Here is a 13,625-nt window from a genome sequence, read left to right as displayed (position 1 = left end):
CTGTTTTAAATTAATATAACACTTAAAAAAAGAAATTTGGGAAGAAAGGGGATAAAGTAGACTAAAATAAATGTTATTAAAATGATTAAAAAGATACAAGGAGGATTATGAAAATGCAATGTCATTGCTGTTAAGAGAAGAGAGGATATTAAACACTGGTGGTCTGTACCACAGGGAAAATCAACAAACATGAGAATGAAAAAAGACTTTATTGGATTTACTGATAAAGGAAGGAGCTATAGAAGTCAGATGTTAAGGTGGTGAGGACTGAGTGAGACATGAAAAAAAATGGAGGGTATGAACTACTCTTTCTCAAAGTTTGGTAGTAATGGGAGGAAGGATAAAATGATAGCTTGAAGTAGTAACAGAGCTGGAAGAAAGGGTTCCCCCCCTTAAGAATGGGGGAATTGAGTGTTTTTTCCTAGATGGAGGGGGAAGATTACAGAGGATTGATGAAGCAAAGGGGAAACAAGTAATAAAATCCAAGTACAGATTGAGTGGTTTGGCTTGGAAGGGAATACTACCTTCTTTTGATCCCAACCATGTGTCCATTTATTCATTCCATCTTATTTAAACATGTACATGCAGACTTAAGTGGATTTTTTTTTAAAAACATACTTTTATGTTGTGAGCCCCTAATAAGACTTTTGGACACAAGCATATTTGAAAGCTAGAGATGTAGAAAATAATAATAATACCAAAAACAATTGCTTTAATGTTTGGAAAGCACATTACAGATATTATGTCATACGATTCTCACAATAGCTCTGGAAGAAAGGTACTATTATGTTATGAATGAAGAAACTGAGGTAGGCTAAATGACTGGCCAGTGTCTTACAGCTAGTAAATCTCTAAGGTCATATTTGAACTCAGATCTTTCTGATGGGGAAAAAAATATGATCTTATAAGAGAACAAGACATAGGAAATGAAATAAAGAGAAAAAAAGTAGAGATTAAAACAGAGAAAAATAAAGACCAAGAAAGAGGAAAGAGAAAGAAATAAAGGAAGAAAAAATTTATGGAAGGAAACAAAAGTTCCTATTAAGATTTTTCATATATTAGTAAATAAAACAGGATTCTGGTTTAAAATGTAAAATTTACTAAATAGGTACAGTGTACATTTCTTAATGGGTAAAAAACAGATCATATTTCTTGACACTTTCACACTGATCTCAGAGATTATATTTCACTATACTATTTCTGGGGGGAAGGAGCTGGACCTGTTTTTTTTTTCCTGATATAGGCAATGCCTGATCAGGAAATTCCCTCTATCAATACATATTCTAAACTGCTTTGCAATTTATTATCTTAATTAGCTATGGTGAGGAGCATGATAGAGGGCAGGGATGGAAGTGGCAGTGCACTGGCAGATTAAGAGACTTAACCAGGATCAAGCAGAGTCAGATGCAGTACCTGAATCCAGGTATTCCTGACTCTAAGGCTGGCTCTCTTTATTTATTTGGCCATGTTGTTTCTTTGTAGAAATATTTGTGCTTATTTAATGACAGTTATTTAATGACAGTTTCTTTGAAATATGGTACTTATGTCCTTGAGAACACACCTCTTTGATTAAATAATCAGTGAATAAGTGGATGAATTTACTTCTCTGTTTTGAACTACATTTGGACCTTATAATGTAATGACATAAACCATTTTGAGGAGCAACATTTTCTTACCTTAAACTGTATCATGTAGCCTGGCTGTATAATGAGCTCTCGGGAGGAGAGGATGTTGTGAGTCTTGTCCTTTTTCTTATTTGGCCAGTAAAGGTGGAATGATGGATTTCCGCAGAAACCTGCAGTCCTGACTGCATTAGGGTAAAAACTCCAATTTTCTTCATGGGAAATGCCTTCTGTTATAGAAAATTGGAGATAAATTACCTTAAAGCTGAAAAGGGAACTGATTGTTGTCTCTTCTATTCATCCATTCCTCCTCCAAGTTTCCCAGCTATCAAGATTAGTAACTGATGTTATCCTTGACTCTCCTTCACCCTCATATACAATCAATTGCCGTGTCTCACTGATTTTACCACAGCACTTGCATCTATTCCCTTCTCGCCACTTACCTGACCAGTAGCCAAAGTCAGGACTTCATTACCTCCATCCTAGTCCTTTTTTGGGGTGGGTGGGTGGGGCAATGGGGTTAAATGACTTGCCCAAGGTCACACAGCTAGTGAGTATCAACTGTCTGAACTCAGCTGAACTCAGGTCCTTCTGAGGTGCTTTTTTTTTTTTTAGGTTTTTGCAAGGCAATGGGGTTAAGTGGCTTATCCAAGGCCACACAGCTAGGTGATTATTAAGTGTCTGAGGTCAGATTTGAACTCAGGTACTCCTGACTCCAGCGCCAGTGTTCTATCCATTGCACCACCTAGCTGCTCCTGAGGTGCTCTTTCCATGGTGCCACTTAGCTGCTTCCCCTGTCCCCCACCCTATTACCTCTATCCTAGAATTTTGTTAAAGCCTTCCAATAGGTTTTTTCCCCCAATTCTACGCTTTTCTCTTCAATCCATCCTTCACATAGCTGCCAAAGTAATCCCACTCTGCCAATAGTTTTGGAATAAAATACAAACTCCATAGTTTGCCTGTTTTTCTACATTTATTTTACATTTCCCTCCTTCATGAATTCTATACCCAGTTTCCCAAACTATACATACATTTCATTCTATCTATCTCTGTGCATACAAGCAGGCCAAATCTGTTGTGTGGATTGCACTCTCTCTTCTTATTGGCAAAAGAATCATTTCCTCCATTCCTCCATGAAGACTTCTCTGATCCCCCCTAGTTCTGAGTGTTCTCTTTTTTCTTAAAATTCATTGTATCATAGCTCTTTATATATATATATATATTTTCCCTTTTAGTATAATATAAACTCTTAAAGGGAAGGGGTTGATGGGTTTTTGTCTTGATAGCCATAGTATTTAGTTTAAGAAACATTCATTTAATTGTTGAATAGTCTTTTTATACTCTAGCAAATTTATCTATATTTAATTTAATTTATACAATGTATAGGACCATGGCAAGGAATTAGATCAAAGAAAAAAATTAGTGTTAGTGCAATCATTAGAGAATTATGCTTGATAATCTTTTATAAAGTAATAAAGCTATAACTATGTGATTAGTGAACTAAACATGTCATGGCAATGCAAAAATAACCAAACTAAAATGATTTGGTGTATTTATTACAGTTAGCCTTTTCCTTAGTGAATGCATCTCGGGATTATTATAGCATACTTCACAATTCCAAATGCCTTAAATATATGAATTCCTGCCTGTAGAAAGATGATTAAATGGTGAACTAAGCCCCTGTGTGGGGTGAGATCCATTCATTCATTTCTTATAATTTGCTGAAATTTCTGGGGCAAACCCCGTTTTGTTCAATTACTTTCCTCAGTTCATGAAACACTTATTAAATAGAATGCAATGTAATCCTTTTTTGTTGTTTGTTGCGTTAGTAGTTACTTTTGCAATATATTGTAACCACTTTTACTTTCTTACCTTGCCTATTAAAAGTTTAATTTTTTTCTTCCTTTGTAACTTTTATTAGAAGCTTTATTTAAGGGAATTTTCAAGATAACGACTGAAATTTGCACTGTGCAAGCTGCCTAACTTTAGATAACAATTGTTTCCTAAGTTTATTGGATGTGTGTCATTATAAATAATTATGAGAAATTGCATAGTATGGACTTCTCATCCAAACAACAGGTCCTTCTAAGGCGGCTGAAGATATTAATATGTGCTATGACCAAGATGTTCAAAAGACCAATTGTAAATCAGAAAGAATATTCACAATCTCATTTCCTATCCCATGGTCATTCAGTGCTTCCCAAACCTGCTTCAAAGTCACATCAAACGCAAACATTTTGCTGATAACTGTAGGGAAAAAAAGTCTTTTTTTCTTGAATTGCACTGCTACAATTTCCTCAATGTTTTATTATTTCTAACACTTAACAGATTTGAGTGTGGACATATGACTCAGCACAGGCCTGATAGGACTTCAGAGGTAGTCATGTTACATCTTTCTTCATACTCAAACTCACTTAACTGGTATCAGTAAACCCCATTTAGGTATTTTTTTGCTAAATATAGGTAATAAAGGGAAACTGATAATTTTTTTTAGGTTTTTGCAAGGCAAATGGGATTAAGTGGCTTGCCCAAGGCCACACAGCTAGGTAATTATTAAGTGTCTGAGGTCAGATTTGAACCCAGGTACTCCTGACTCCAAGGCCAGTGCTTTATCCACTATGCCACCTAGCCACCCAAAAACTGATAATTTTTCTAAATTCTGAAATTAGTTTTTAGAACCTAGGAAGTGTTACTATATTAAAGCATATTTAAAGTTATAGAATATGTTGAGAAGGATATCATCCTTCAACAATTAAAGTCTGATAAATCACAGGGCATAAGGTTCACAGTACAGAAAAAAACTTGGTGTTTGTTTTCTTACCATCATCAAATGTATCTACCAATTGACTGGGATTGATTTCTGCTCCTCCAATTAATATGTTGTCTAATGCCCACTGAGCCCGTTCAACACCTGAAACTACTATCCCATTGCTGATTACAAAAGGCTGCCACCATCGCAGACGTGTTGTGTTGGTTAGAGCATGTTCTGGAAGAAGTATGTAGTCATGTCTAACAGAAATGTACTTCTGGTAATCCATCTCATGGAGCAAGGTCCAGGTAATTCCTGCAACAAGAACAAACAAATAAATGAAGTATTTATTTTTACACTTGCAAAAGCACATATCTTATTGTGTAAATATTCTCTAAACCTCTGATAAGAGGTCTTAACCAGAATCCAAAAGTAGTAGTACTTTATGTTTACATTAACTCAATGTATTCTAACTTAGTGTTTTAAAGAAGGGCAACTCAGATATTTATTTGGATTGTTTTGAAACACCAAAGTCATGGAACTGTAAGAGGAATTAAAGGAAAATTGTTCTTTTTTTTCAAATACAACTCAAGAGAAGAAAAATGTCCTAAAGATTATTATATATTTCATTTTTATAGTTACTTAGAGAGCTATTTTAATCAGAAATAAGATTGTATTAGTAATTTATAAGATATTATGCAAATATAACTTCTAGATTCTTTTGAAAATTAAATATTTCATTAACATACACAGTCTTAATGGGATTTGTGATTATTCAAACTACAGACCAAGCTAAAATTTATCACTGCATAATCAATTAAGTGATCATTTACTGAAGAGATGAATGGTACAGTGTGGAGAAGGAATTTTTAAGCCACTGTAAAGTGTTTACCAAAAACAATATCACAAGTCTATGAGATATTACAACTAGATTTATTAATAAAGGGAATCCTAAACCTGGACAAATTATTCACAATCCAAATTGAAGCCTGCATATTTATGAAACTGTGACAAAGAGAGAAGGAGAAATCATGAATAATTAAATTAACAAAAGCAGGATTCTTTTTCCTTGGAAACTGCTAGACTATGAAGATTGGATGGTCTGTTTATCTTACAAGGGTCCCAGCTGCACAAGCAGTTTTCCAGTCTAGTACAGACTGACTGGCACCTATCTGGTCTCCACACAGGAAGTCCATGTTGGGGTACAAACAACAAATTATGTCAGCTTTGGGCTGGGGGAGGTTGTCCTTGCTCAGATCCTCCTGTATACTTTGGACCCAGTGTTTCTGGAAAATACAGCAACTCAAAAAAGATAAGTTCAGGGAACCTCTTAATAAAAGAAAACCTTTTTAAAGTGTCTTGAAGTATTTTACAAGCACTTAAATATTCAATCATTAAGTGAATACTTTTTTGGGTTGTTATTTATGTGTAAAACTCTTTGTTACTGGTGATGTAAAAGTGAAGAAAGAGAAAACATACTTGTATTTTGGAAGAATATAAGAAGGAAGAATGTGAAAGTGGTGAAAGAGGTTCTAAACAAGTCAAATAAGGTGTATGCTATTTATACCTATGATAAATAAAAAACTCTGGCTTATAAGGTTGGATTTGAAAAATGGGTATTTAGGGATGGGAATTTCAGATAAATAGAATAATGTGAACCAAGGCACAGAGTTGAGAAACAACATTTTGTGTCCTATCCTCTGCAAATAGCACAGTACACACAAAGTAAAACAATGAGAGATAAGGCTGAAAAGTACATTGGGTCTAAATTGTGAAAAAAAATTAATAATCATAGGGTAAGGAGATTGGGCTCTGTGGGGAATAAGAAGTCATTGAAAATTTTTGACATGACATGAGCTAGGTAGTGAAATTAATCTGACAATTGTCTGTAAAATTAGAGGTATAAAGATTTAGAGCCAGGAGACTTTTACCACAGTCTATACAAGAGGACCTGCACATGAGTTATTGGTAGTAATATGACAATGGCAGTGAAAAGAAGGCAATGGATGTGAGGAAGGTTTTGATGGAAAAAAAAATCAAGAAAACTTAGCTTGTGGCAGACAGTATGATGGCATATTAACAGATGAAGGAACAGTTCAGGAGGAAGAGAAGATTTGAATGGTAGTAGGACAACTGTGCATTTGGGAGAGAAGTTGGGTCCCTAAGTAAAGATTTAGAAATCATTATCACAGAAAAGACAGTTGAAACAGTGGAAGTACTGCTGATGAGATCATCAAAGAAAAGTATAGAGGGGTAAGAGAAGGGCATGATCAGAATCAGAAGATATTTAGAAGTGAAAGGAAGAAAGGAATCTAAAGAAAGATAAGATGGGGTTGTGAGGGTAGCTCATTGTTAGATAAGTCAAGGGAAGAGTCTGTTTCAATTCAAAGCATCAAAGGACAAGGATTGGAAGGCTGAAAAAAAATCAGTTGGATTTGGTGAGCAGTTTACCTTTTGGAGAGCATTTTCAACATAGAAATTGAAGGAGAAACCAAATTTCAAGAATTCAAGGCAGTAAAATGGCAACAGTGAGAGCAGTCTATACTTATAAGTTGGTGTTGAAAGGAAGGCAATCATTGGAGGGAGTAGGTTTGAGAGATAATATTTTATTTGTACACAGAAAAGACCTTGGCATCTTGGGAGGTGGAAATGAATGGGACATTGAGAAGATTATGTGTCTCGAAAAGAGTGAAACATTTGAAGCTAAAAACCTGAGGTTTAGATCCAAGATCTGCTATTTGCTGCCTTTGTGACTTTGAGTTATTTCATTTCTCTTGGCTTTAGGGGCGGCTAGGTGGCGCAGTGGATAAAGCACCAGCCCTGGAGTGGCTTTGGTTTTTATAGTTTTATACTGGGAAGGTTAAACTAGATCATCTCAAAGGCCCCTTTTAGCTCTTAATCCCATTATTATTATTATGAAATTAAATATTGAAGAGAGAAGGAAGTAAGGTCAAGGAGAGATCAAGGGCACAAATGGAGATGTTAGCCCAACAAAGGAAGAATATCATAGTTCCCTAAGGAAGAATGAAAGTAGGAGATGGATTGTGACCAATTAATTTTCTAAACAGTCATTCTTAGTCATTCATGAACATGGAGACTTTTATTAGGCAATATTGCATTAAGTTTTATATATCATTATTATATTTATAATAATGATAGCAACATAATGATATATTTATATTTATAATTTTTCCCCAAATACATGTAAGGATAGTTTTCAACATTCATTTTTTGTGAGATTTTGCATTCTACATTTTACTGCCTCCCTCCTTTCCTTCCCCTCTCCCCATGACCGTGAGTAATCTGATATAGATTATATATGTACAATCATCTTGAACTCATTTACATATCAGTCATGCTAAAAAAAAATCAGAACAAAAGGGAAAAGAACCATGAGGAAAAAAAAGCCAATTTTAAAAAGTGAAAATAGTTTGCTTTGGTCTGCATTCAGATTACATAACTTTTTCTTTTCTTTTTTTTTTTAGGATTTTTGCAAGGCAAACGGGGTTAAGTGGCTTGCCCATGGCCACACAGCTAGGTAATTATTAAGTGTCTGAGACTGGATTTGAACCCAGGTACTCCTGACTCCAAGGCTGGTGCTTTATCCACTATGCCACCTAGCCGCCCCTACATAGCTTTTTCTCTGGATGTGGATGGCATTTTCTATTCCAGGTCTTTTAGAATCATCTTTGCTCATTCAGCTGTTGTCTATCATGGTTGATCATCATTCAGTGTTGCTGCTAATGTGTGTAATGTTCTCCTGGTTCTGCTGACTTCACTCAGTACCAGTTCATGTATGTTTTGCCAGGTTTTTCTGAAATCCATCTGCTCATAATTTCTTACAGAACAATAGTATTCCATCACATTCATATGCACAATTTGTTAAGCCATTCCCCTATTGATGGGCATCCCCTTAATGTCCAGTTCTTTGTCACCACAAAAAAGAGCTGCTATAAATATTTTTGAGCATATGGGACATTAAGTTATTATAGATACTTTAAAGTAACAATACTATATTTCATTAAAAATATTCAGTAACTCATGCTTTTAACAAACTCAGGATTTCCTTCCTAATATTAGCTTGAATTAGTGTCATTTTCTTATGTACCTTTAGGTCTGATTACATGTGCCTTTTTTTTCACTGCACAGTAGTTAAGTTTTTTAATGATTTAAAAATTCTTAGATAATCTATCTATCTATCTATCTATCTATCTATCTATCTATCTATATAATTTAAAGAGTTTTTTTTCTCTCAACCTATATATTTTTGGCAACACATTTGCTCCTCACTTGTAACATAGCAGGGGACTGATCTAAAAATCAATTGAATACTGTAGTCATATATTTTTGGTTATCTGATCTGGTACCACTCCCTATATGCTTTAAAAAGCTGACCATATCTGCATCTACCTGTGGGGCATATGGAACTATGAAGTTTTTTGGTGTATTGTTTTCAATAGAAGAATTGTTCAGAGTCTATTGAAACTTGCCTCCATCAATGGAATAATCCAGTAGTACTCCTTCCTTTCTGCAGGTTGGCCGGTGACAAGAGGTCATGTTATTTTCACTACCAATTCGTCCCCAGTATTGCAAAAATCTAAATGATAAAAATAACAATTGTTTATTAAAATGATTATATAATAGATCTTTATTGTTTTTTTCCAGAATTAATGCTCTGATAAAGTATTAACATTGTCAAAGGGGAGGGAGGAGAGGGAAGGAGAGGGGAGGGGAGGGGAGCATGTTATCCATGTTTTGTTTCCTATTCCTATTTGAGGAATCCAATAGGATGACATACTTTGCACCCCTTAAATCCAAATCTTGAGTGATAGCTTGTCTCACAGTAGATCCTCCAAAATATAGTGCAGTATCTTCTGCAAGAATCCCACACTCTGTACAAGTACTTCCACCTTCTAGGGACATCCATAAGTCAGGTTTAATTTCTTCACTGTCAAAACGTTCCTTTAGGAAGGTCTAGAAAAATGAGCAGGATGAAACCATTTTAGAGGTTGCTACTCAACAAGCACTAAAGATTATGGCCATAGAGGTAAAATTAATACCGAATTAGAATTAAGTATAAAAACTAGATAAGAAAAAATGAATAACACTATTATTAGCAAAAATGATGGCTGTGGTCAGATGTAGACAGTCCATCTGCCTACTTTTTCAATGGTATAACAGCATTTTGGGAATGATTCATTTGTGTATTAAGAGAACCCTTGAAGGGGCAGGGGCAGCTAGGTGGCTCAGTGGATAGAGCACTGGCCCTGGAGTCAGGAGGATCTGAGTTTGAATCCAGGCTCAGACACTTAATAATTGCTTAGTCGTGTGATCTTAGGCAAGTCACTTAACCCATTGCATTAAATAAATAACAACATTAAAAAAAAGAAAATACAAGAAGGTAAGAGAACAGGCAGGCTGACAGGTATAGTTTTCTCTGGTAAAGTAGATTTCACAACTACATACTTAATTGAAAACTATAAAAATTTACAAAATTCTACTGTATTTTCTATTTGTTTACTACAAAAGAAGCCATTTATCCTGAGAGAGTAGAATGCAGTCTTAAAAGACCATTTTCTAATAAAAGTGTCTCTTTTACTTAGGTTAAGATCATACAAAATTCCTTGATATATAACTTTTCTCAACAATAATCTATCAATATAAAATAAGATAAAGTATGTTCATCAAAGGTGATATGGAGGATTCCCTATGTAAAGCCCAAATGTAACAGGAATTACCAATATAAGGGTTTTCCAAATGATTTTGTTTGTAGATGACATTCTAAAAACTGTATCAAGCCTTGGAATATTATAATTCTCCTCTAGATCTACTGCTATTCAAAAATATTTTCCCTATTAATATAGCAAAAACAAAATGGATGAAAAATTCCCATTACCAAGACTATAAATTATGTTTAGGCACACAATCTATTGACTTAATCTATTAGTATATGTATTTCAGACAAGAACTACAGATGTACAAAAGATATCTGTGTTCAGAATCGTGTAAAATAAAGAGAATAGATTGTATTGAATTTAGCAATTTATGGCACTGTAAACTACTTGAACTGGTACTTGCTATAAAAAACCAAATAAACCCTCACCCCATCTTTTTAACATAAATATATTCCAAAAGTTATATTTGTGTATTTGTGACTATGAATCATGAAATACTGCAAACTCCAAAGAATGAAAATTGATCACCCACAAAGCAGTGGACATATATATGTGTGTGTGTGTGTGTGTGTGTGTGTGTGTGTGTGTGTGTGTGTATGTATATATATATATATATATATATATATATATATTTAAAACTGAAGTATATTGACAGCAATGATTTACAGAGAAGAGGTGGTCAAAAAAAGGAAAAGAAAAAAGAACAACTGTGACTCATTTAGGAAATATATAATCCAAAGAGCAGAAGGGTGAGAGTGAAAGATTACAAATGGACACTCTGAGTATTTAATGTAAATATGAAGAGTAAGTATTCTTAATCTTTGTGTGTGTGTGTGTGTGTGTGTGTGTGTGTGTGTGTGTGTGTGTGTGTGTGTGTGTGCATGGTATGTCCCTTTGTGTCTGGTGAAGACTATGAACCTCTGCTCAGAATAATAATTTTAAATGCCCCAAATAAAATACAAATGGTGTCACAAAGGATCCCAATTATACTGAAATGTGGTTATCAAAAATACGTAAAATAAACCTCAGGTTATCAATTCTTGACATAGAAGGATCTCTAATCTATTGGCTATTTCTCCTCTGGAGGATTTTTGGGAGAATATTGACAAGAATGGGTTATAATCTTTACCAATGGAGAGTTCTAAACCAATGAGATTATAGACTGTGAAAGTACTGAGGGGTATATTCATAGACAAACATATAAAAGTCAAAAAAGATGCACAGTTTCTCATTAGGAAGATTATAATAAAGTCCATTTTAATAGTTACTATAAAATTCTTTAAATTCACTGGGGAATGCTAAGTAACTTTTGACAACTGATAAATACATGCAATGATTTAAAAATGTATAGTGGTGCTCATGTAGGTTGCTTCTTTCCTCTTTATGGAAAAGGGATCAAAATCTTAAATTAAAACCTATGAGAGATGAATCTTACCCTATTTTTAAAAGCAACATGTCAATTTTAGGGCTATTGTAGAAAGCAAAAATGAAGGAACATGTTTTTCTTTTTCTAGTTTTTTTCACATTTATGGTTTTAATCATCTGTCTTGATTATTTTAGTAATTTTCACAAAGATGTGTCCTATACTTAGTGCCAAAGATAAAATGGTATGTGTTAACTGTTTTTGGTTTACATATTTATCAATGATATTAGAATTAAAAATGGGCCTGTATCCTCCACAAAAAATCACATTCAGTTCAATTAAGATGTTGAAAATATAACCCTTCATGATAACATATCTAGCGGTCTCTTAATCCATTAAGAGCAACAACAGTACCAGATACATCACATGATCTATTAGGAAGATGATGAAAAGAAAAGCTTAATGTAGCTTTTAAATTAGGAGAGAACAAAACACCAAAAGAGAATTAAAGGCATTTATACCCAATTCCTGCACTTACATTTTTTAAGTTTATAATTTCAGTGAATTACATATTGGAACATCACAATAACATTACAGATTGTAATTAATTATAAAGAAGACAAATCTCTTTTCCTACTGAATTTAGGTACTTAAAATAATCGTTATTGAATGAATAGATGAAGTACCTAAAGAATGTCATAAAAAATAACCTTTAATTTAAGATGTTTTTTTTTTTAGATTTTTTTTTTTCAAGGCAATGGGGTTAAGTGGCTTGCCCAAAGCCTCACAGTTAGGTAATTATTAAGTGTCTGAGGCCTCATTTGAACTCAGGTCCTCCTGACTCCAGGGCCGGTGCTCTATTCACAGCACCACCTAGCCCCTAAGATGGTTTTGACATCAATGACAACATACATTTTCATTAAAATAGCCAACCTCTAAAAAGAATTCTACCAACACATAGCTTTACCTTCAAGGTGTGAGTCAAGTAGCAATTTGAGCCTGAATATCCTGGATCACAGATGCACTGTTCTTTCAGACAATCTCCATGACCCCTGCAGTTATCCAAGCATCCAGGTCCCAGATAGAAATTGTCGATGGCCCACTGCATATCTGAGTACATCTGGTAGAACCTAAACCTCACCGGACTATTGGCAACACAAACACACACACACACACACAAACACAGAGAAAGGACAAAAGTTAGCTGTTTATTCGGGTCTCTTTCTCATTACACTCACTCATTTCTGAAAAGAAGTGTGATATTCTTTCTAGGAAGAAATGTGTTCATTGAAAATCTGTCATTACAACTGGCTCATCTGTCAATTTGTAGTTATGAAATGTTTGGTCATAGATTTAGAACTAGAAGAATCCTTTCAGATCATCTAGTCCAGCTCTTCTTAAACAGGGGTCTTTGAATTCAGATATACATAAATATTAAAAATATTTTCATAATTATATTTCAATGTACTTGATTTTATTTGTAATAATAAATTTTGTTTTTAATATTTTGAAAAGTGTATTTAATTGAAATATAATTGGTTTTATCTGCAATCTGTGTTTTAATTTTTGCATTTAAAATATTATTCTAAGAAGAGATTCATATAATAGGCTACATTACACTGTCAGAAAAGTACATGAGACAAAAAATGGTTAAGAACCCCCAATTGGTCAACCCTCCCTCTCATTTTAAGGCTGATGAACTAAGAATGGAACCAGGTTATTCAACTCCATATCTAGTGCTTTTTGTTAATGCTTCAGGCATTGAAATTTTGTAAAGAACAAACAAATCATATTATGCATCTTACATTTAAAATAACTGGAGTCTTCTTCAATATATCATAAATTGGGTTTTTTTATGTTCTGGTGATTGACCATTGTTATGCCCAGTTACACAAGTATGACTCATCTAATACTATTATCTCTGAAAATGTACAAAAATACAATAAAATCCCTTGAAAAGAGACTCATTAAGACTCTTGCTGTTCTCACTCAGCTGGAAAGCAATAGCTCATGATTCCCTAGGAGAATGTCAATATCTTCAAAGTGGCTATGCCAGCTAGCAAATTTAATGGGAAGTTTTTAGAAAGGTTAAGTGAAAGCCTTTTACTTTTTCCTGGAATAAATACTATAATAAAATCTTTATTAACAACTTCACATCTCAACATAGCAAATGAATATTCACTTTGTTCTAAAAATACTTAAGAGTGTTATTAAGT

The 13,625-nt window shown here is 34.1% G+C and overlaps 1 protein-coding gene across 1 annotated transcript in view; it reads right to left on the bottom strand.

The window, feature by feature from the left end:
* Positions 1 to 13,625, bottom strand: part of RELN (reelin) — a 548,816-nt gene that overhangs the window by 22,497 nt on the left and 512,694 nt on the right. The window contains exons 53-57 of the mRNA XM_074193988.1: positions 12,377 to 12,554; positions 9,170 to 9,345; positions 8,862 to 8,968; positions 4,444 to 4,686; positions 1,677 to 1,852 (exon numbers count right to left, since the gene is read on the bottom strand). Of these exons, the coding sequence (XP_074050089.1) occupies positions 1,677 to 1,852; positions 4,444 to 4,686; positions 8,862 to 8,968; positions 9,170 to 9,345; positions 12,377 to 12,554 (880 nt within the window). The remainder of the gene's footprint in view (positions 1 to 1,676; positions 1,853 to 4,443; positions 4,687 to 8,861; positions 8,969 to 9,169; positions 9,346 to 12,376; positions 12,555 to 13,625) is intronic.

This window comes from Macrotis lagotis, chromosome 7 (genome assembly GCF_037893015.1).
Source record: "Macrotis lagotis isolate mMagLag1 chromosome 7, bilby.v1.9.chrom.fasta, whole genome shotgun sequence".
Taxonomy (NCBI): domain Eukaryota; kingdom Metazoa; phylum Chordata; class Mammalia; order Peramelemorphia; family Peramelidae; genus Macrotis; species Macrotis lagotis.
Note: the sequence above shows the minus strand (reverse complement) of the source record. Positions and strands in the feature narration are given on the sequence as shown.